Source organism: Meleagris gallopavo, chromosome 3 (genome assembly GCF_905368555.1).
Source record: "Meleagris gallopavo chromosome 3, MGAL_WU_HG_1.1, whole genome shotgun sequence".
Taxonomy (NCBI): domain Eukaryota; kingdom Metazoa; phylum Chordata; class Aves; order Galliformes; family Phasianidae; genus Meleagris; species Meleagris gallopavo.
Window position 1 is genome coordinate 3,271,001 of NC_139406.1, and position 23,832 is coordinate 3,294,832.

Sequence of the window (23,832 nt, forward strand, 5' to 3'; positions counted from 1 at the left end):
TGCTTGTGCTCTGTACATGGATTTCTGTGGAAGATGGGTGAGGCTTTCTGATCTCTCTTGTCCCTTATTAGCTGACTCTTAACAAGAAAGAATATCCCTGGTGAAATGGTGGTAGTGGAAATTGTGTAAGAGAATATGATGACAAACCTAGTTAGTTTTTACTGGCAGCCTTGTCATTGAAGTAGCATAAGAAGTTAGATTTTGCCAGAGTTGTGTAAAACAGGAACTGTCTAGAGGTAAGCTTTGAATATAGCTTCAGGTGGCAGTGCAGTTGAGGTCTCTTATAGCATGGTGTGCATAGAGAAAGGCCTTAGCAATGGTGCTGTGAGGGAATCAAGAGGGCTAGTGAGGTGTGTGGCACAGCCTGAAGGAGCCGGAGAGTGCAGCTGTGTATTTTTGTCATGTGTTATCCTCAGCATCTTTGTCTTCAAGGCAAAACAACAGTAATGAGCAAAGAAAAGCTGTCCACTGTGGTGTGTCTGCAGGTTTCCCATTGTAAATCTGATACCCTTCAAGGACTCTTCAAGAAAAGCTTCTACCTGTTACTTCTAGCCCACTCTAGTGAGTCCTGGTGGAGATGGCTAAAAGTCCATCAAGTAATGTGGAAAGAGGAGTTTGAAAGGTCACCATTCTTCACTTGAAGATTCCATTTTCGTGTGGTAGAACCTGTTGCAGTCGCATAAGAGAAAGCCCTTCAGCAGAGGCTGGCCACAATCCAAGTTTCTTTTTCTGCAGTATTTGTAGGAGTGCCCAGTAGTTCCCACTGTACATCATCTGAGACTAAAGAGAAATTTTTTGCTTGGGGGGAAGAAGAGAGGGCAAGCATGCATGTTCGCTTCTTGTTTCTTTCGAGACTTCTTTCTTCCTCGAGCCTTGATGCATACTAGAAACAAACTGATGATCTGTTTGTGGTGGTCTTTCCACTTTTATCTAGAAGCAGACAAGATATAAACCTTATCTTTGTCTTTTTCTTTCAGAAGATCTTACAGTAATCCTACAAAATTGTTTTCATGACCGCACTTTCATTTAAAAAAAAAAAAAAAAAAAAAAGAAGGTAAGGTGTCTTTGTGAGATCTGTAGACTATATATGGAGAGAGCAAGTAACCAGTGTAAAGCATAGCATAATTCTCTGGTCTCTTAGTATTGATTCAACTACTCACTAAGCCTGCTTGTTCAAAATAATGTATTTGCCACTACCTTCAAAAACAATTAAGATCTTGGTTTCAGAGTTTCTAGGGCCAGTCCACAAGAATGTTTTATCTAACAATCATCTTACTCCAACTATGTGTGCATCTAGATTTAACTAGTGACATTATCAGCCTTTCATAGCTGTTATGTAAGGGGTAGCTAAGGCTTTCCTTTTTTCAGGTGCTTAGGATGAAAGAATGAAAGCAATTGAGTGCAATAATTGTTATCTTCAAGATGTTTTATATATTTTGTTTTTTGTTTTTTAGGTTTGGAAGGCGTTTTGAATCCCCTCTTTTGTGGCAAAGCATTATCATGATCATTACTATGTTACTGATGCTGAAACTGTGCACTGAAGTACGTGTGTCCAACGACCTGAACATAAAACGCCGCTCTTTTTCAGGTTAGTGACAGGGACTAGCTGTTGTGGGGTGAGTCTTTTGGAAAACAAATTGCACTGTGTTTTGAATGAAAGTTCTGCCTGAACTGCAACCCAGCCTCCTTTCTTGATAAATCAGTGTTTTACTAACTTCTTTTTTGAAATGCCTCTCTTCCAGATGAGTACTTAAAACTGCAATTTCATTTTTAAATGGGTCTTGGTTTAGTTTGGAAACTGAAGTTCTGATTAATGTTTCATATAATGCCCTAGGATATAGAGCTGAATTTCATATTGTTTTGCTAGCCTTGGATATCTTTTTTATTTTTTAAGATCCTGTTCTGTATAATAAACTAATTTTTGAACTGTACTTTCTGTCAAGTTCATAGGGTAGATCCTGATTGTATGCTGTTGCCTGAGATCTTATTTGGCAGTTACCAACACTTGCTTTTGCACAGACTTTATTTTCTGTATATTAAATTAATGGCCATCAACTGTCATGGCTTGGCAAAGTCCTGCTGGTCAGACTGGAGGAAAAGAAGGGATTGTACTGGCTGTGGGTACGAGGGCATGTAACCTGGGGAGAGTAAAAGGATACTGTCTGGACCTTCAGAGAGGGGATTAGGAAAACCAGGGCACAGATGGAACTGAATTTGGCAAGGGATGTTAAAAACAACGAGAAGGATTCTTGAGGTACATTGGACAGAAGAGGCAGGCAAAAGAGAGCATACCTCCTTTGGTAAATGAGAAAGGAGAACTGACTACAACAGGTATGGGGAAGGCCAAAGTACTAAATGAGGTCTTGGTCTTCACTGGCAGCCAGGATTCTTTTATTTCTCATGTCCATAAAGCTCACATCCCTGAGCCTCTAGGAGGGAGCTGGGGGAGTGATTTTTCTCCCCCCCCCCTTCCACCCCCTTCCCCTGGAAAGGCAGAGCAAGTCTGAGACCTCCTCATGAGATTGAATGTATACAAGTCTATGGGGCCAGGTGATATGTGTCCCAGAGTCCTGAAAGAGCTGGCTGATGTGAACTGTTCTCTGTCATATTTGAAAAGTCATGGCTGTCAGCCGAAGTCCCCAGGGACTGGTAAAAAGAAAAAGTTGCTCCAGTTTACGGAAAGGGAAGAAGGAGGACCTGGGAACTACGGGCTGGTGAGCCTCACCTCTGTGCCTGGGAAGATTGTCCCTTTCAGCTCTGCCCTTGCAAGGCCCCACCTGGAGTACTGCGTCCAGATCTGGGGCTCCCATTACAGGAAAGATGTGGAGCTGTTGAGTGGGTCCAGAGGAGAGCCATAAACGTGATCAGAAGCTGGAGCACCTCCTCTGTGAGGACAGGCTGAGGGAGTTGAGATTGTTCAGCCTGGAGAAGAGAAGGCTGCAAGGAAACCTCATTGTACCCTTTCAGTATTTAAAAAGGGATTATAAAAAAGAGAGGAATTGACTTTTTACTAGAATAGGTGGAGATAGGACAAGGGGGAATGATTTTAAGTTCAAGGAGGGAAGGTTTAGATTGGATGTCAGGGGAAGTTTTGCCCAGAGAGGTTGTGGAACTGGAGGTGTTCAAGATCCGGTTGGATGGGGCCCTGGGCAAGCTGGTCTGGTGTTAGATTTGGAGGTTGGTAACGCTGCCTGTGGCGGGGGGTTGGAACTTCACAGTCCTTGAAATCCCTTCTAACCCAAGCCGTTCTGTGATCAAAACAGGAGTTGTTGTGGTATCATAGGTATAAGATTGTCATTTTGTACACCATTTCCTTGCTTTTTTTTTTTTAGTGTGGAATTTATAGGAATTGTCACTTTTTTTGTATCTCACTGTATTCTTTATATAATCAAATATTCTTGCTCAGTGGAAGGCCTTTACTTTTTTTCCCCCCCAGATAAGAAACATCAGTAGTTTTTGTTTCTTCAGAAGAAAGATACACATCAGGACAGTATTTTGTTTGACTTACAGAATTTTGTATCACATCTTATTACAAACAAGATCAGAATTAATATTATTAGTTTTTTGTTAGTTGTTTTGCGATTATGAGTATATAACTGATTCTTGCCATCTATTCTCTTTCCTTACTCCCCAGTAATTGAGGGTCTGATTGAGCTCCAGTTATCCACAGCCTTTATTAGGCTGCAGTAGATACTGGCTGTGCAGTAGAACAATTTATCTAGTAGCTGAGGAAACTACTTCCATTCCTGCTTACTATGGAATATAGTGTGAAATTGTTAAGGTAAGTGAATTCATGTGGAACAGGGCCTGTAATGCACTTCTTGAACACCAACTGCCATGTCTGCTCGTGTTAATCTAGCAGGATGAATGACTTAACTTTTTTCAGCCCAGATTTAGCAGCAATTAGAATTTAAAATTCAGAGAGTGTTTAGGAGAGAGACATATGCTTTCTGCCTCTCAAAGCTAGCATTTCTTGAACTTGCTGAAGGGTTTTGTTTGCCTTTTTATACACACACGTGCAGTTACCATCAGTAACCTTTGGACGTAAAGGGAGGCTATTCAGTTTTGTATATAGCTCTCTTCAAACAACTCTCCCTCAGAAGTCTGTATGTCTTCTAAAGGGTAATTAGTCTTTCCCTTACCGAGTAATAGCGACTCTTCAAGGTTGTGTTGTGTTGTTTGATCCTTCCTGAAACTCAGCTTGTTACATTTAGTTAGCTAAAGAGCATGCTTTTTGCCTGCTTGTGGACCTTAATTGTTAGTCTTTAGAATGCTTGCATCCTTTGAGACCAGTTAAAATTGTTTTCTGAAGTGTAATTGATTTTGATGGAAAAATTATCTCAAGATTCATCAGACTATACAAAACAGGCGCACTGAGGACTTTGACTCTGCGAGCTATAACGTCTCAAAGTAAACATTTGACTAGTTTCAACAATACGAAATTTCTTTTAAGGAGGGCAGAAAGTTGGGTTTGTATTTCAAACCTAGTATAGGTAGGAGTGAGATCTGTGATTCTAATCCTACTCCTAATCTTATCTTGTTAGTTTTATGGTGGTTCAGACAAACTGATAAATCTATGTTCTTACTTTCTTTCCTATTAGTTTGCCAGGTCAGCAAGAAGCTATGCTTGAAGTTGGTGTTTATCATGAAACTTACAGAATCCTGAGTGGAAGGTGCACAGTATCTCTGTGATAATATCATTCTTCATGTGACTGATCTGGAATTTAAATCTTGTTCTTCTTTGCTTCTGTCCTCTACCTCAGTGTTTCTATTAGGTAATCCAAAATATTTAGAAAGTGAAGTTTTTTCCCCTTTCTTGCATTACTAGTAAATGCTGTATTTCTTCCCTAGTCATGTTAGCATGTGTTTATCATTGATCCTGATTTATACGGGACTTTTCCATATTTTTTCCATTTTTCTCACTTCACAATGGCTAGTTCAAGACATTTTAAGCACACTCTTTCTGAAGTGTTAAGGAGCAGGCTCCTTTAATCCTGACAAGCTTGTTCTGTATTTTCTAGCCTGATTTGTGGTATCACTGTTTTAAAATGTTTCAATCATATTTCAGAACATAGACATAAAACTGTTCATTTACAGACTGACACAGCATGAAAAATACAGTCTCCTGTGGACTCTCTTCTAGAAATGCTTGATTATTTCTTTTAGCTTCTTTATGAAGAGCTCATTAGGAAAACTCCTGTCAGTTATTGTGTTCTCTCAATGAAGAAGGCTGCTCTGGAAGTAATGCCTCCTATTTTATCATTTTGGCTCACAGTGTCAGAATTGGATGTTGGTGGTGTGGCAGTACATGTTGTACAGGCTTGCCAATATTCCATTATGCTGTTTTGCTGTGTGATTAATGGCAGCAACAGGGCAGTCTGACAAAATGATGTCTGATAGAAGTGTGGAAGTGTGTATGAAGTAGAAGTACAGAAATGAATTCGTCAGTGCTGCAAAGATTGTACCTATTGACATTCATCTCTGCTTGCTCAACATTTCTGGAGACCAAACGATGGATATAAGCTCAGTGAGTGGTGGGAGGTGTATTTCAGCAGTGGCAACAACAGCAGTAGCGCACCTTTGCTGTTGCAGATTTTTGAGCACTGGAAGCGGGTTCTTGTGTATTGCTGGCAAAAACGTATAGCTAATAGTGACTGTTGAAAAATAGGGTTTTGTAACTGAGAATTTGCTCTGTGCTCTATCATCTAGTGTTATTTTGCTGTTTGCATCTGTGGTAGTTTCCATGGAAATAAATAGGAGGATTACTTTCAGAGTGGCCTACCTACTTTGCAGTGACAAGATTCTCTTTTCTCACTTCTAGTCTTGCAAAGCAGGAGTGAGTTATAAGTGTCAGAGCCCATCTTGTTTGCTGCAGCCTTCTGTTTTTTTGTTTTGGTTGCATAAATGTATCCTTCAATTACATGACTTGCTCTGTCTTCAATCAGTACCTTTTTATTTGTGCAACTGTTCTGTTACTTGTTAAACTTGACTGTGTAGTCTGTTTTTAATTGCTCTGGTTTAGTGAGGGGGAAAAAAAAAGCACACAATCCCCACCAAGAGAAGAACAACAAAATCTTTAAACCACCTCAGTGGAAGGACAGCATTCTCTTCTGTAAAAGAATGCTATGAAAGCTAGTGTTACTGTGGATAAGTCATCAGCTGAGTTCAGTAGGCATGAGTAATATCTCATTCTCTTTTATCCTTTATTTAGCACCATTTTAATTCCAACTGGAATGTTGTACATGTAGATTTCCAGGCACTATCATTGTGATAACAGCTCTCCTTATTCATTGCCCATAATATACTAGTGTTGGTGCATTCACATCGATGCTGTATTGTTGATCCAGTACAGAAAGCTTTAAGGTTCAGTGGTGGTTTCTTTTGTTAAAATTGTTTTTGTTCAAAATTCTGTATTATTTCTGGGGCATGATGGTGCTATCATGCTACAGTCACATGAAAAACAATCTGCGTGTCTTGATTCCAGAACCAAGACCTTTTCAGGAAGCAGAGTACTCACTAGCTGCTAAAAGCACCTAGTCACTCTCAAAAGCATTGGCAGGCTAGGACAGAGACTTCACGGAGACTTTGAGTGACACTCAACCAAGAGTCTTCCTTTTCTTCCCCAAACTAAGCAAGCTTTGCTCTTTCTCTAACAAATATTCAATTCCAGGTATGTCCAAGGTGTTGTGACAGATACTCAGCACCATGTGCTGAAAACCAGCAAACAGCTTTTATTAAAAACAGGCTCTTCAGCATCTTTTCACAGTAGAGCCAAGGCTCAAGTAGAACTTGTGGTCTTCTGGTGTGACGTTAAGATTTTTTTTCTGATCACTTACTCACTTTTGTCTTCCTTCCAGCTGCTTGTTGTCCTAACCTGCTTTATAAATTGTACCTCATAATTGTATCTTGGATCTCCTGAAGACTGTTGATATTATCACAGAGAATCCTTCTTGCAGAATACGTCATTTTCCACTGGGGGAATTAAGGAGAGTGACAACATTTTAATATGGAGAATGATTGCAGTTGGGGTCTACTCCATCCTTGTTAACATGATTAGCTTAAGCTGAGACTTCATGAAATTAGAACAGCATTATCCACAGGAAGTAATGCAGCTGATACTATCTCAACTAGTTAAACGTCTATTTATATACTTGATGTTACTGGGATAATAACTTCTTTTCTCTGATAATGAAAAATAGATAAGTAAGAGTTGACTGTTTCTCTCCCTAGGTGAATTGCTGTTAAGTTGTGCACAGAGACTCTTTTGGGCCTTCCTGCTCTTCAACCCTATCTTAATATCACTGAGTGAGAGAGGCTTACAGAAAGCATGGAGACTAAAACTTGTCCTGTTTTGTTTTGTCTCTTATATAAGCAAAATGTACTGTGTAAATTTGAACTAAAAGACCTGTTGTTTCACATAATCATACAAATCTATTTTGTCTTTCCTTTTTTTCCTCTCTCAACTTTTCTTTTAATGTAGCTGCAGATAGTAAGGATGAAGAAATTAAAGCACCTCCCAAGAGATCTTACCTGGGTATGTACTGTACAAACCCACCTTGCATGAAGTTGTCATTCCAACTGCATATTTTGTGTTTTGCTACTCTTTTTTTGTGATCGTTATTAGAAATGATTGTATGATCATTTCTATGGCAAATGTTTATGTTTTTGTGACGTATTAAAGCCTGGTGTGTGGTTTTGTTTTAATTTTCCCTTCCTCACCTCTAACTTTCATAGAAGAAAAGATGCTTTCAGCTCTATTTCATAAATCAGATTTGATGACCAGTTGAATTCATTCCATTGTGCATTTCTACAGTTACGTCTTTCTCTTTCTTCTCCAAATTACAAAGCAAAATTGATACAGGGATCCATGTCTTCAGGGTTGTATTTCTTCTCTTCCAGCCTCAACTCTTGAGGAAATAAGGAAAATTACAGGAGTATCTTTCAGCATTGTTCAGAATGCTAGATGAGAAATTTCCTACAACATCTCATTTTTCAGCCTACATCATTGTGATGATTTATGTAGTCTTTACTTCTGGACTTATCAATAGGCAGTTAAGGAATCTGGATCTCATCCTGAGAAATTCAGAATAACCATTCATCTGTTTATAATTTGAGTACTTTCTTGAGAGCAAAAGACCAATCATGTGAAGATTAAATAGGCTCTCTTCTAATTTAGATTTTATTCATCTTTTTGATCTCTCCTTTCAGATGTAGTGCCGAAATGTACCATATATTGGTTTGACAGCAGTATTTTGCAAGACAGCTTTTTTTTTGTTTTGTTTTCAAAGCATGTTTTCTGGAGTTGGTATCAAACTTGTGTTTTGCTGTTTGTCTTTGCTTGTAATAATTTTCACTGGCTTGCAACACTAACTAATGGAATGTAAACTTTAAACAGTACTGTCCTTTATGTGCCTATCTTTCCGTTGCCTTTTTACTAGTATTCGGCAGTTCTTTATTTACAGTAGCAGAGTTAGAAACAGCTGCCTGTGATCCCAGATATGATTAAGCATTTTGAAACAATCCATTGAAAGTGGTTAAAATTAAACAGAAATAAGTAACTTAATGTGACCTTTTACTCATTTCTGTGTGGGTGTTTTTTTTTTTTTAAGTTGTTTAAAAGTTGGTTAGTTTTATGCTACTCAGTCAAGGGAAGGGATTGTTCTGTATTGGTGCAGCCTCACCTTGAGCACTGGGTTAAGTTTTGGGGCTACAGTGTGAGACAGACATAAAACTGTTAGAGAGCATCCACAGGAGGGCAGTGAGGATGGTGAAGGGTCTGCAGGGCAGAGCTATATGAGGAGCAGCTGAAGTGCCTTTGTTTGTTCTGCCCAGAGAGGAAGAGACTGAGTGGAGGCCTTGTGGTGACCTACAGCTTCCTCGCGAGGGGAGCAGAGGGGCAGGTGCTGATCTCTTCTTTCTGGTGATCAATAATAGAGCCTGAGGAATGGCATGGAGCTGTGTCAGGGGAGGGTCATATTGGATGTTAGGTAGAAGCTCTTCACTGAGGTGGTTTTTGGGTACTGGAACAGGCTCCCTTTGGCAGTGGTCATGGAACCAAACCTGACAGAGTTCAGTAATTATTTGGACTATGTTCTCAGACATATGCTTGGATTTGTAGGCCCAGTGTGGATCCAGGAACTGAATTTGATAATCCTTGTGAGTTTCTTCCTTCTCAGAACAGTCAGTGATTTACTGCTTTGAGGTTTAATGATGAGTTGGCAAATCTGTTCTCTATTTTAATGGGATAATTCTTACTGGAGCAAGTAGTTGAGAAGTTTTGATATCTTTATATTTAATATGCATTCAGGAATATGTCCTGGTGGTTTAATGAGTGCTTTACATTATAGTGTAAGTCATGCCTTTGGCTGAGGGTTTAACTGAGTGAGCGATATCCTTGAATTAGTACTGCACTGCCCTCTCTCTGTGTCCCAGTTTGAGCCCAGGCAGTGCCAATTGCACACTGGTATTTATTTGTTCTGAGTAATGGGTGTGTGCACGGGGCTGGGCCAGGACCCTGGATGGGGAAAAGTCACTGCTGTGATGGTGCAGGGCAGGAAGCTGGCCACTAGGCGGTCTGGGCCGGGCCTCTTGTGGCCCACCAACTGCAGGTTGGGTATGACTGGACAAGAGATACGACAGACATGTAGGCTCAGCACTGTGTTCCTGATGTCTTAACAGGTCTGGCTGCCAATGCCTTTTGTCTGGCCCTTCTGTAGTACCTGTGAAGTTTCATGCAGCTCAGCTGTTTGTAGTCTTGTAGAAAGATGATGACTTCAACAGGTTCTGTTGAGAATACTGTGTGGCTATGAAAATACTGCTTCTGGCACGAGTACCATGTCTAATCCTTGTTGTGGTGAAGAGTTAAACCTGTGAATAGAGTCAGAATTTTGCTTGTGTTGTGTATGTTTTAGCTTAGAGTAAAAAAAGCAACTTTTAGCCACGTGGGGGTGCACTTGGGTTTCTAAATGTTGAGCAAAGCCCCAGACTGGAACTTGTGAGAGATACTCTTCTTTCAGGGCTATTCTGCTATCTGTAAAAACAGTGAATAAACAGAAATTTCGAGAAATCTTTTTCCTCATGGTGGGAGCCAGACTAATTAGTTAAACTCAGTGTCAGTAATCAAACATCTGAATGTTCATATACAGTACTTGTCTCCTGATCATGCAGATTTGGGAATGCGTGCTGCAGAGGTCCTGCTTTGGAGTGTTAGAGAGACATGATGTACTTCTCAAATTACTTACATTTTGAGCATGTCACTGCTCCTACATGCTCGATCAGATTTAGATCATAGTGGTGAGATCTGCTCTTTAAACAGGATCTTGGGATAATTTGGCTTGAGAGGGGATGCTTGTGGTTACGTGGCTGTAGCTCCTTACTTGAAGCAAGTCCAATTAGATGAGGCTGCTCAGAGTCTTGTCCAGGTGAATTGAGTATGTCCAAAGAAATGGATTCCATAACCTCTCTGACACCTGTGCCAGTGTCTGACTGTCCCTGTGGTGATCAAGTTTTTCACTGAATCATACAGTGCATTGAGTTGGAAAAGAAATAATAATAATGTTAATTATTCTTAATGAATGAAATTATATGTGAAGGTGATGATCCAGGTACCTCCAAATTGTTGCACTCAGTCTAACTTTTTTATCCATTACATTTTATTTCCTATGTGTCTTATTAGCCTTCTGTCATTTAAAGTGTGCTTGAAATCTGAAGTTACTAGTTTCTTCTGAGCTAGAAATAAGGAATGTATTTAATAAGACTACATTTCAGAAGTCTGTAATTATAAATAAAGACGTTAATGTAGTATTTCCTTGTGCTAGATATTGAAAGGCATATATTACTGAAGCACCAGTGCTTTGCTATTTTAATTAATTACTGCATCAAGGGAAAACAAAATGTGATTTTTTTGACCTGAGTGATAGAATAGCTGGGATTGAAAGGGACTTCTAGAGATCATCAAGTCCAACCCCCTGCTGAAGCAGGTTCCCTACAATAGGTCACACAGGTAGGTGTCCAGGTGGATCTTGAATATTTCCAGAGAAGGAGACTGCACAGTCTCTCTGGGCAACCTGTTCCAATGCTCTGTCATGCTTACCACAGAATCACAGAAAATCGGTACCTAGAGTTTATGCTGTGTTAGCATGGGTGTGGTTTCACCCACTATTTTAAATGTAATGTTTATACTTCTCATGGTCACAACGGTGCACATCAAAAGTAGTATACTCCAAAAGTGTGCAATATTGTATCATCTGTGACTATGAAGATAATGAAGAATTACTTCATACCTGTTGAAAAGGATGGCTTCTGTGTGTAATGGATTTTACTGCAAAAGAAAGAGCACTTTAGATGTCGTGCTTTCAGCCTGTAATGTACTATACTGATGATTCCTGAATTATAAACAGTTAGGGATAGCTTTATTTTCCTGAAAGATTCTTACCTTCTCCACTGTATGTTCCCAATTCATGAACAGTAATTCTCACCTAAGAGATACTTACTGGAAAAGGATTGTCAAACCCCAGACTGATGTTTCAACTAAAAATGTATGTATATCTACATTGCACTCCAAGTTAGCCAGTATCCTTGGGCTGTTGGCTTTTGGGAGAAGATGAAGGAAATTGCATTTTCTGCCTGAGGTCTGTAACAGGAGAACTAAGCAGCAGCTCATAGGTGGTGTGTATGCCATGTGAGTGGTGAGGAAGGATGAATCAGGGCAGGGGACTGGGTTGCTTTGTCTTTCCTGTGCGTTTTTGATCTGTTGTTGGCATCAGAAAAATGTGTGCAGTCAGCTCTGTTTTGCTTTCACCTTCACTTAGTCTGGGACTGCTTCTGCTACTCGGTGCTTTGGGCTCGACATGGAGAAACATCTTAAATTTCAGTTTTTTCACATAAAAGAAAAGGCTTTTGACTCCCATGTCATCTGCAGAAGGTGAAGACAAGCCTGTTTGTTTCTGCTGATTGCAAAGGGCCTGAATCGCTAGCTCAGACTCTTCAGTTGGACTTCATTCAGATTGTTCAGACTTGCTGGGATGAATACTGCAGGCTGTGGTGTTGAAGATCAGCTGTGCATCATATAATGCTTCCCAATCTCCATTACAAAGTTTTGCTTGCTAATTTTCTGAGACCACAAGTTCACAATAGTCCTTATTAATGTAGATTTTCTTTGAGTCTATTTTTTATGAACCTGCTGGCAGAAGGCATGCTGAAGAACAGAAGCCAAAAGAAACATCCCTCTGGTGCAATACTAAATTGTCACTTCTGATGTTGGTAAATTAACTGGTTGTCTGAAGAGCAACTTACAGATGCTGATGAGAAAAAAATTGCCTATGAATTATTCCTGGATATTGAAGAGGGAGGCATTGTGGAGAACAGCATAGAGCTAGATATTCATTGCAAGGGCTCTTCAGAGGGGATGCTGCAGTAGCAGGGGCTTGGTTATACTAATAAATACTAATAACTAAACTCTTGGCTAGTTGGGCTTTCAGTAGTGTGAGAAATTTTCCTTCTGGATTTAGTCTTTTAAACATCTTTCTATGCCCATGCTCTGTCTCACTCAACTTCTGAAGAAGTGCAGTACATTATCTTTCTTTCCTCTTTGTATGATACTTTGATACAATAAATTGCTGTAGAGGAGATGATTGCAGTAAATACTAAAACAAATAATTTAAGTTTGTACCAGTAAGAGGTGTGTTTAAAAGGAAAAAAAGTCAAAGTTATTGTTAAAGTTGATCTATAGCAGCTAATAACAGTGTAATGTGTCTGGAAAGAAGAACTAGCCCATCTCATTCATGATTAAATAGATAGAAGGTTTTCCATCCCAGCCTGTGGTGATCAGGTGACAATGCAGTGTTCAGCAGTGCTGGCTTAAACAGCTGCTTGTCAGGTCACTGGCTGTACTCCTATAGGATTGAGCAGGACGTTGTGATGGTGGAGAGACAGGATGAGGGGAGAAGGATTTCTGTGTATTGCTGAATACACCTTGGAGCCTTTATCCTTTCAAATAGCTGTTTGGTTTTTAGCATGTTAGAAATACATTAGATGGTCATGCATTAGATTTTTTTTTTTTTTTTTGCAGCATCATCAAATTCCCTTTGTTTCAAAATCGTTTCAAAATCATTTCAAATCGAAAACATGGAATAACATAAATGAACTACAGCATACTGCATTTATATTTTGGAGAGATTTAAAAAAATAGTGGTTCTCTTTTTAGATAACTTTTACTAAGCTTTACTTATTTTTCTGGCCACCTCATCTTTCTGTGCTCTGAGTCACTATTCAAAGGCAGAGAGGAAAGTGGGTGTTCATTCACCTCGTGTTGTTTGCTGTTGTTTGAATAAATGTAACATTTATTCAGCTAACCTGAAAAAGTAAAAAATGGTTCTTGCAGAGTGAAATAAAACTTTCTAAGCTCTGCATCCAGTGAAGTAGCCAGTAAGTATTTGAATTTAGTATGTGATTCTTAAAACATATCAAAGTAGATGCAGAACTATTTAAATAATAGATTGGTAAACATAGGCCTCAGTAAGTGTGCAGTCATGTTTTAAATTTTTAATTAGTTCTGTTCTTCAGAGAAATGTTTTTAATGTTTAAATTTCATTTCATCTTGTTACTAAAATAATTATGTATGTTGTGTGTAAGATGATGATAATACTGAGTGAGATTGGGGAAAAAAGGGTGTTCATGAAAAGGTGCTTCTTTGTGTCCTCTTGAATCAGCAACAGATAAGGTTTTGGTTTTTTTTTTTTTTTTTTCTTCTGCAAATCATTTGTAGCAAGGGTCAGGACATATGCAGCCAGCTTCTTTGATTGCTTGTAATGAGCATGTTTCTTTCTTAACAAAGAAACTACGTGACCGACCTTCCTGATGTTCTGAATACTTGCTTTATTACGTGCCCTACTTTCTCCTTGCTCTGCTCTGTGATCAATATGTATTATACCTATTGCACCATCCTCCATGGGCAGGGGAAAAAATCCAAAACCCAGAATTTAGTTTTGAGAGATTTGTTTTGACTTAAATGGCCTTGTTCAACTTGTTTAATTCCATAGACATAGCTGGTGTTGAAAATCTTCAGGGGCTGGGGCTAGATAATTAAGGTCCCTTCCAATCCAATCTATGAATGATTCTCTACTCCCTTTCACCTGTTTGTTTGTTGGTTTTTTGTTGTTGGTTTTTTTTAGTCCGTTCATAATAACCACTGGAACTTGAAATGACTTCTTGCTTATGTTGAAGTTTTATGTTGCTGCCTTTCTCTGGTCTTTGTACCCTGTAGTATAGGGTACTTTGTTGTAATCAAAGGAGTTATTTTAAGGAAGTTTCTTCTGCTTTAAAGAATTTAAAGCAAAATTTAATTGTGTCTTCAGAGACACTGTTTACTTCCTTAAACCGCTCTTCATTCCCTGTTGGGAGTAGGATGCCCTAGAACATGTAACTGCACACTCAGTGAACAGAGCAGAATGTCAGAGTGATTTAAGATAGTCTTAAACACAACTTTCTCATTAAGTTTGTGTGCAGTAGATGTCAAAGATTGATGAATTACTCATGGATATGCCTGCTGTTCAGCACTTGATCACTTATGGTTCGTCTGTTGTCTTTATTCCCATTCTCTGCCCTCCTGGTTCAGGGATGTGTCAAGGGCTTGGCAGATGGCAGAACCCTGCATTATGTGGACAGGAGTGCCAAGGGCTGTACTCTGTGGTGGCAGAGGCGTGGGCAAGCACAGTGCGCTGTCTTCTAATTGTATTGCTTTGTTTTTTGTTTGTTGTTTTTTATATTAATAAAGGGATATAACAGCTGAAGTCTTTTGCCTGCAGCAGCAGTTAAACTGACCTTGCTGCCAATCAGCTTGGCACCCAAGTTTTTCCTGATACTCCTTTCTATCTTGTTCACCCCTAGCTCCATTTCCCTCCCCCTCCCCCCCCACTTTCATCTTGCTACTTCAGTTACTCTGACAGAATGGTTTCTGGGAATACATTTTGGACCAAATATGGGAATGGATCTGGCTTTTTTTTTTTTCTTTTTGAGGTAGAGTACTGAAAAAGAGGAAAAACTTGCATTCTGTGGCTTCAGTGGGAAGTATTTCAAGGAACTAAACTGTCCTGCTGTAGCTGGAGGGCGATGAGAGGGGCTTGTACTTCTGCTTGGAAACATGAGCAGCTTGTGAGTGCATTACCTCTACTGCTGTCAAAGTAATAAAAACTTAATTATCGTGTCTCCTACTGTTACCTTTCTTTGCAGATCCTAAAATACTTTGCATAATGGAGAATTAAACTGCAGACATCAGGTGTTCTGGTATTCAGAAATGCATCTTGCGTAACAACCAATTCTCGTGTCGAAGTAGAGATTAATGTGTGGTCTAACTAACAACTGGGAAGTTGTAGGGGAAGTTCTGTTTCAGGGCAGCTCCATTTCAGTTGACTTCTCCAGTTACAAGTGCCGTAATCAGTAAAACAGGCTGTAAGTACTCAAGTGAAACTCTGTACAAGGTTCCTTCCCCACAGATTCTTCCTGCTAATGCATTAACGTCATTTCTGGAAGTTGTTCCTTTTTGGTCACTGTATACAGAAATTTAGGTACATGCAGACATGTTGTAAATAGAATATATTTTGGCTTAAAGGTGTAAGAGAATACTCTAGACTGTAAGTTTTGGAAAACCTTCCACTACCAGAACAGTCGTGTTTTTTTTTTTTTTTTTTTTTTTTTTTCCTTTCCTTAGAAAGCCATATGAAGGGTAAGATTATTTCCTGCTTTATGTATCTGGAAAACTTCTTTTTCTTCAAAGTGGACTGGTTACACAGTCAGCTTTGCAAATGTCAGGATCCTTACCTGGTGTTTATGCTAGCAAATAATAAATTGCATTTGAGATTTTTCTGCTAGTGCTGGCCGAAAGTTGATGAATTTGATGTTGGAGATGAGCGTCGTTGCTGGTGGATGGTCACGTGTTAATGAATACAGACATAGATGATTTCAGTGAATGTTTGATCACTGTTGTTTATCTGTAAAGGGATTTATGCTTAAGGAGACAATGTTTCCTGACCTCATATGTCTTGTGACTGGTCCAGGGTCCACTAGGATGTAGAAAAACCATTGCTGAAGGTGCTTATTTTGAATCAGAGAGGGCAAAAATTTGAACCTGTTTTCCAATCCTATGTGTATGTTTGCCTCTCTTCCTCCTCACCCAGGCTTTCCAACTCTTACTTTCGTTCCTGTGTAAAGCTAAAGTCCAGAAATATTCTTTTTTCAAAATTGAATCCTTGTTCACCAGTCTACCATTTTGTTCTTAATTGCAAGTGATACTTGAAAAGAAATCCTTGTGTGGTCATTTTGAGGTATGAGCACCTTTGGAAAGGAGTTTTGAGTATTAAAGAAAATGTCTGACATTGTCGTATATGAGTCAGGGTGTGAGAAAGGCAAATGAAAAAAGAGCAGAAAGCTCCCTATGCTTCATGCATGCTTACGATAATTGTAAACCAGAACTGTTGATACTGAAAACAGGTTTTCCTGAGGTTAATGCAAGCAATTGCTGATACATGTTTAGTAGGCCACACGATATTTCAGTGAAGGAAGCAGCTGCACAGTGCATTACTGTTTGGATACTAAATTAGTAGGGCACTTTTGAGGACTGGAATTTGTCTTGCCTTATGATGAGTTACCTAGGAAACAAGGAGAGATAATTTGCTGTATTATCTGTGCAACCTGCTGTAATCTGTGGCATTGTGGTATCTGAGGCAGCCTGGATCTGAACTAGTGCATGGCTTGGTTTTGTAGTATTTAGAATTATTTTTATTTATCTAATTGTAGTCTTTGCATGGAGTATGATTATGATGAGTGAACATTGTTTCCAACATTATAGTACTCTTGGTATCTTTTCAGACTTAGACTTCAAAGAATAAGCTACAGTACTATTCAAAATTAACTGTTTTCATAGAGAGTTTGTATCTCCAGCTACAGGAATGTGGAGCCAGGGCAATCTGCTCTGCAGTACTCGGGTGATTCCTGTTTAGGAAAAAGTCTTTTTTCTGGAGTCCATTGTGTACAGCCTGATAGGACTGTGGGTGATAGCTTAGATAAACCATGCTGAGGATAGTGGAAAATACAGAATGATTGGAAAATGAGTATCTTGCTGCTATGTATTCTTCTTGCCATAGCATCCATATATACCATCCGTGCTTAGCTTACTGTCTAAAAAAAAAAAAACTGGTTTACGTAGTCAGCTGAGTATCTATTCAAAAGAAGAGTGAGCGTGGCAGTAATCTGCTGCCTTCATTGTTAGTGTATTGAGAGCAGAGGCCTGACTTCAGATCACCTGCAGGTGAAGGATTGTTTTTTTGTTTTGTTTTTTTTTTTTAGTTTGAGTTGCTGTGAAATTTTTGATGCTCTTGACCAGGAGGTGGGCAGAATCAGGAATGTTTGCGGCCAGAGTTATCAAAGCTCCTTCTGCTGAGGTGCTCCATGGGCTTCCTGTCTTTCTTCCCTTGCTTCTCCTTGAGACACTCTTTCTGAAGTCTGTGCTTTCACTCTCTCTGTGATTTATGAGGCTGTTCGTGCCTCTTTCACTCCAACTTCCAAGTACATAGCTGGTTTTCCATAGCATTGATCGGTTCACTGCTGCTATATTTCAGTGGCATTCCTAGCTATATGATTCATCTAATTGTTAAGCTGTCTTCCTCCATCAGTCATCTTGTAAGTCAGCCAATAGCTGCTTTTCCCAGCTTTTGAGATGACTTCATGGAGACAGTGTGTGTGAAGGATGGTCAGAACACTGGAGTAGAAAGAAGAGAGTTGTCTTCTGTACGAAACGGAGCGCAGAAATAGCAGTAACACGGTAGATAGCTTCAGTACTGATGTGTTTGAGAAGGCTAATTTTCCTCACAGAGGAAATGAAGTCCTATACTTAGAGGTATGTTGTGCTGAGGAACAGTATGGAAAGTGAGTGAGAAGCTCTGAGGTGGGGCCAACGCTGGAAGAAAATAAGGCAGATATTGCCCCGCTCTCGTGTAATTTTTTTGAGGTGAGCTTGATACGACAAAATGGAGATCTAGTATAAGAGATTATAAAGGCTGGTGACACCACATAAAATGAGGTGAGAAGTAAGCTGAGTAGGTGCTTTCAAAGGAAATAAAACAGATTTCATTAAATGATTATAATTTGTTTTAGGTAGGCTATTATTTTCAGAAATTCAAGACTCTGTGTTGTTTCACTTCTGAAGAGGAAGAAGAGACAGTTGAGTTTGGGTACTGGTGTGGAGGCCAAATAAGAAGGGGATGCAGGACAGGAATGTTTTAAGATTGACATGTGAAGAGATGCTTGAATGCTGTGGTGGCAGGGCTGTGCAGGTGCCAAAAAGTATGTAGGGATGCAGAAATTCCCAAATCACAGGCCTGAAGGAATGAAGACAAAAAGTGGTGATAGTAATATCTTCATCTATGCAAGGTGATGGATCCCTTAATCTTTTTTTTTTTTTTTTTTTTGGAAGAGGAGGAATTAGAAATTGAATTAGAATTGAATTAGAGCCAGACATTCTTGGTGCTAAACTCTCATTTCCTCTCTTTTGAGGAGACACTTGAGTGAAAGATAGCAAGTTCCTCTTCAGTTCCAGTGAATGTAAAAGACATGCTGTCTCCACACAGCATGTTGAAGATTTCTATCATTTCTTCAAAAAATGAAGAAAGAAAATCTAAATGTATCAATTTTCACTCTCTAGTGCTAAATCTTTTTGTCTTTCTGAAAGAAAGGAAGAAAGTGCCTAGCTGGATACAGAGCTGGTAGGAAGTTATGTATCACCCAGTAAGTCATTTGAAGCCTTCCAGTTCTTACAACACCAGTTATTTCCTGAGTCGCTTGTGAGGTATGCAGGAATTTCAGAAAGAAGGTGGGAGAAACTCACCAGCTGACTGGGAGCTGTTGGGAATAGGCAAGATGAGAGGTGCTGACCCATGGGTGTCCAACCTCTTGGCTTACCTGGACTGTACTGCGTGAAAAAGAATTGTTTAGGGCTGCCTTTACAAAGATTGCTCTGAAAGTAATGTCTCCTGATTCCACGGAGGAAACTGCATCAGATACAAATATCACAGTAACACTACTTAATAGAGCAAAGTCTCAGCTACAAAGTGTTCTTTTTCAACAGCCACCAACATTAGCTACGCATTTTCACCAGCCATGAACAAGAGCCTGCATGCCACGCTGGTGACCATCTGCTCCAGAAGAGAGAACCTGCTGTCACCACTGATGAAATGCACTGCCCACCACTTTACTGTGCTTACATCCACTGTTTGCCCTCCATAAGTGTTCAGTAATCATCAGTGAATGTCAATGGGTACAGTTTTTTTTCAGCACAGAATTCATTTCCACACCTCTGCTTCATGCACACCTCCATGTCAGATGCCGTTTTGTCAGATCAACTTTCTGCTGCCATCTGTCACATAGCAACAAAATATAATGAAATTTTGTCAGGAAGGTTGAACCTTATTGCCATATAGCTGACATCCATCTCTGACATCGTAGGCAAACATAATAAAGTAGGAGGCATTACTTTCAGATCAATCCTTGTAAAATACATGAAATATAGCTAATGCATATAAACAACAAAACTTTTAATTTTTAATGTTTCTTTCATAAAACATATAAAAAAGAGAGCAACAAAAACATAAATCTAGTGGGATATGCGAACTTGTTTTAGTGCAACTAACGCATCAAGATGGTTCGATGGCAGTAGTTGCCATTCTTAGCTTTCAAGCTGTTCATCAGGTTTTTGATGAAATTTTATTCTTCCTGTTCTTCATCTTTGAAAACAGTTGTTCACAAACGTGCATACTTCCAAGAAGTGATAACATGAGTAAGATGTGACAGTGAAGTGAGGGCAATTTCTCTCTGGTATCTTGTAAAAGTATGATAAAGAGATCAGATCAAATTTTTGATTGCAAATCTATACCTTCCATTTGAAATTTCGTACATGTGTTTATGTCAACTGAAAACTTAGTCTCAAATATACAAAAAAATGGATTATTTTTTGGCCATCTTGAAACTTCTGAAATTCCTTTATCAAAAGGGAAAGCACAGCTGCCTGTTTTTTTTTCTAGTCACAGGACTGCATTTAGCCAATGTATCAAAATGCATGAAATTATTTGCCATAACTTAAGTACTGCACCCTCCCCATACCCTGGTTTCAGCCCAGATAGGCTTAATAGCATACCGATGTTTGGCTGTTGGTGAGTGATGGTTGCATGCCCAGGGATGCACAGTGGAGCTGCCATGATGGTGTGGAGCAGGGGGCAGGCTGCATTGTGAGCAGTGCCAGACAGGGTACTGCTCACAAGTTGGACATGCCTGTGCTAATCCATGTGCTCGTCTGCATCCTGCTCCAACCCTGAAATTGGGATTGCTGGGAGGCCAGTGATGCTGGAGGCAGGAGGGATCTGGTACAACTGAAGGACTGCAGGTATACAGAATTCAGTGCCAGGATCCCAATTTCTGTTGTAGGTGCCTCCCGAGTCCTCTTCAGGGATGTGGCAAAATTTATTTTATGATAAAGCTGTTGATTGCAGTGCCAGAGCATACCTTGGGGCAGTCAATCAACGTGTGTGGTCTGAGTTCATTTCTCTTCTCAGCCAGGGATTGCAAGTCTCTGTTTTCCAACTGGTATAAGAGTTGAGATAATGAGAGGCATCACATTTGCCTGCTGCTGAGAGATGATCCCCCTTTTACAGCAGAGATGACGAGCTTCTTGAGCCAAAGAGCGTGTGAGAGGGAGCCTGTCTTATAGCCCAGTGGTTAAGATTGATAGAACAGCAAATTGTAAATCTTAGCTCCTGCATCCTTGAACAGTGTGTGCATTTTACAGACCATGGATAATAACCTGACATATTCCCTAGCCATGACTGCAATTTGTAACTGTTCCAGGCTGGCTGAATTAATGTTATCAGTCCCTTTCACAGAACCTAGGTCTTGAGGTTTTGTATTCCAGTGTTGTTAAGGTAGGGATTGGATGTTTGACTGGAAACTCATCTACTTTGCAAAGATAGGCTATTTAAGGACTTGGGATAAATGTTGTTATAGGGTATGCAGCAATAGGGTAGGGGATAATGATTTTAAACTGAAACAAACCAGATTTAAATTACATTTTAGGATGAAACTTGCTACTGTGATAGAGTTGAGGTTGCATTTTTTTGGATGTCAATCTTTGCTTCACTTTCCCAAAGGAACTAAAGTGGTAGCTGACATCATAAAATGCTTTTTAGCTAAATATGACTTAACTGTTTGAGCCTCTGTGTCATGTTCAAGTGAGAGTCAACATGCATCACTTAAGCATTAATTCTACACCAGAATCTTGAATTTTCTACTTGCAGTTTGGCTTGATTAATGTTAACCTACAACTGTTGGCAATACTGTTTCTGTCTGCTTTATATTTTTCATGTCTAACATGCAATATGCCTCTCAGAGGAGGTCTTTTAATTTCATCTTTCTTTACCCTCAATCTGTGTAGACCTTTCTCCAGTTACTACACAAAAGATCAGCTGAGCTGCTCCTTCCCTGGCATCAATAGGATTTTCCAGCATAAATCTCTCATCTATAAATGGATCAAGATGTTTATAATGCGGCTCCCTGTGTGGATTAAAGACCTCAAGCATGGGTAATAAGATCATACCTTTCACTGCAGTAATGTCAGTTAGATCAAACCCAGACCCTAGTGACTGGGAGTTACCGTTTCAACTAAATAGACTAAGCATGGTTACAAATTCATGTCATGAATTTTATTCTGGGCAGGACGAGGATCTTGTGAACAGTGGAGTGAACACTGCAAGCAGTGCCTGGCCATTTCAGAGATTAGAAAGAAATGCATCTGGTCTTGGTCGGATTTTGAGATATTTGGTAGAAATATATTGTGGTGCGGTAGAGTTTCCTGTTTTACCTTTTTAGAAAAAAAGAGTGATATCTGCAGAGGAGACAAAACTGGGACCTACGTTAAAGGACAGATATGCTACTACTTCTTATTTTTTTCTTTAGGTAAGCCATTCTTTTTTTCCCTGGAAGTAGTTGGTTATGTGCAGTGTCCTAAAATAGACTATAGCATTTGGAAAGTAAATCTGTTAAATAGAACAATTAGTGATTACATATTGGACTGTTTTTAATATAATTCAGATATTTTTTCTGAAAGGCTAATGCAAAGGTTCTGATTGTTCTTCTCTCATTTTTCTGTTCTTTCAAGGAAAACATTATCAAGCAAATTATAGTGGAAACTAGAGTTTATTCTTAATCTAGTACAGAGAAAGAGACACTGTATAGCCTCATTAGGGTTTTGAGCAAGAGACTAAACAGAAGAGAATCTGTCTCTTTCCTTTTAGTAATTAACTATTGCTTCAGCTGGAGCCCTGTGTCACACACCTGTTCTCTCATCTAGGTATGTTATTATAACAGAACTAATGCTTAAGATTTTCAGGCCAAGAATGATGACTAAATGACCTGAACACCAGATTTCTTGTCTGCCCAATACTAATTTGAGAGATGTGAGTACTTAAGATGAATGGAAATGGACTTCAGTACAGCAATACTAATAGCACATGTCAGTGTTCACACGGCTTCATTGAGGTCAGCTACAAAATCCATGGCTTATGCAAGTACTTAAGCATGCGACTGCCTCATGGATTTTGTAGCTGACTTCACAGAAGCCGTGTGAACACTGACACAAACTTGTAACTTCGGCACCTGTATGTTGGTATGATTCTTTCATTTTTGTTAATAAAATTAATTTGGGGAAATAAAGAATCACTATACTATGATAAATATCTTAAAGAGGATCCTTGAGCATGTGGAAAACAAAGGCAGAAATGAGAGCTGCACGGAGGGTTTGGTAAGTGAGAGGCTGAGAGTCCTGCATGTAGAAGGTGCCATGCAAGCAAGTTTCAAGCTGAGCCTTAGGGTTATGATTTGAGATACAATGACTGTATAGGCAGCTTGAGAGCCAAGATGGTCTCTTCTACAGAGGGTACTGTCTGGAGGAGTAAGGTTTATGTGCTCTTGCCTATGGCTGCTACTAGCTGCTGATTTTCTGGTATTGGTCTGAATCAGTGTTTTGAACACTGTGTAATGTTGAATGACCCTTGCTGGAAAATCAGTTCAGGTCTTCCTCCTAGTGTGCTTGAATGCAAGAATTACAAAAAACGATTTCCTTTTTAAGGGCTAAAAGCCAGTGCTTGAAGTGTTTTTAAAAAGACCTAAGATTCTTTGAGAAATAATTTGGTAAAAGTAAATATTACATCTTACTCGAAAAACAATAGTAGCTCTCCTTTTCTGGAATGGAGGTTGCTTTTTTAAATGGCCAGATTTTCTCTCACCTACTTTATTTCTGCTGTTAATTATTCTGTCCCCATAGGAAGCCCAAACACCTCTTTACCAGAGACTGTCTCTTGCTATTTTAAAGTTGGAATAGTGTCAAATCTGTTCTGTTAAGCCATTTGCTTGGTATTGCTCAAGAAGCTGAGAACATCGTGGCAAAATTTGAGTGAATTTCCTTTGTTCTCCCTCTCACTACTTTATGTTAGAATGAGGATAGAACAGAACAGTTCAGTTAGAATGGACCTTGAAAGATCACGAAGTCCAACTGCCTGACTTCTTCAGGGCTAACCAAAAGTTAAAACACATTTGTGAGGGCATTGTTCAAGCACATCTTGAACACTGATAGATTAATTGAACATCAACCACCTCTCTAGGAGTTCTCTCCCATTGTCTGTCCACCCTCATGGCACAGATCAGCAAAGTGGAGGGAATAGAAAGTCTGGGCATTGTTTTCCTTGTCATTTCTTTCTGACTCCTCCTATTCTCTCTAGAAAACACATTAGGAATTAA

The 23,832-nt window shown here is 39.4% G+C and overlaps 1 protein-coding gene across 4 annotated transcripts in view; it reads left to right on the forward strand.

Moving 5' to 3' along the window:
• SLC66A2 (solute carrier family 66 member 2) overlaps positions 1–23,832 on the forward strand; it is a 57,827-nt gene that overhangs the window by 13,492 nt on the left and 20,503 nt on the right. For 2 of the 4 annotated variants that reach the window (XM_085220077.1, XM_085220078.1), the window contains 3 exons: positions 1,455–1,588; positions 7,481–7,534; positions 21,907–21,993. In XM_085220077.1, coding sequence (XP_085076203.1) covers positions 1,455–1,588; positions 7,481–7,534; positions 21,907–21,993 — 275 coding nt within the window. The remainder of the gene's footprint in view (positions 1–1,454; positions 1,589–7,480; positions 7,535–21,906; positions 21,994–23,832) is intronic. The other 2 variants (XM_085220079.1, XM_085220080.1) reach the window with 2 other exon arrangements.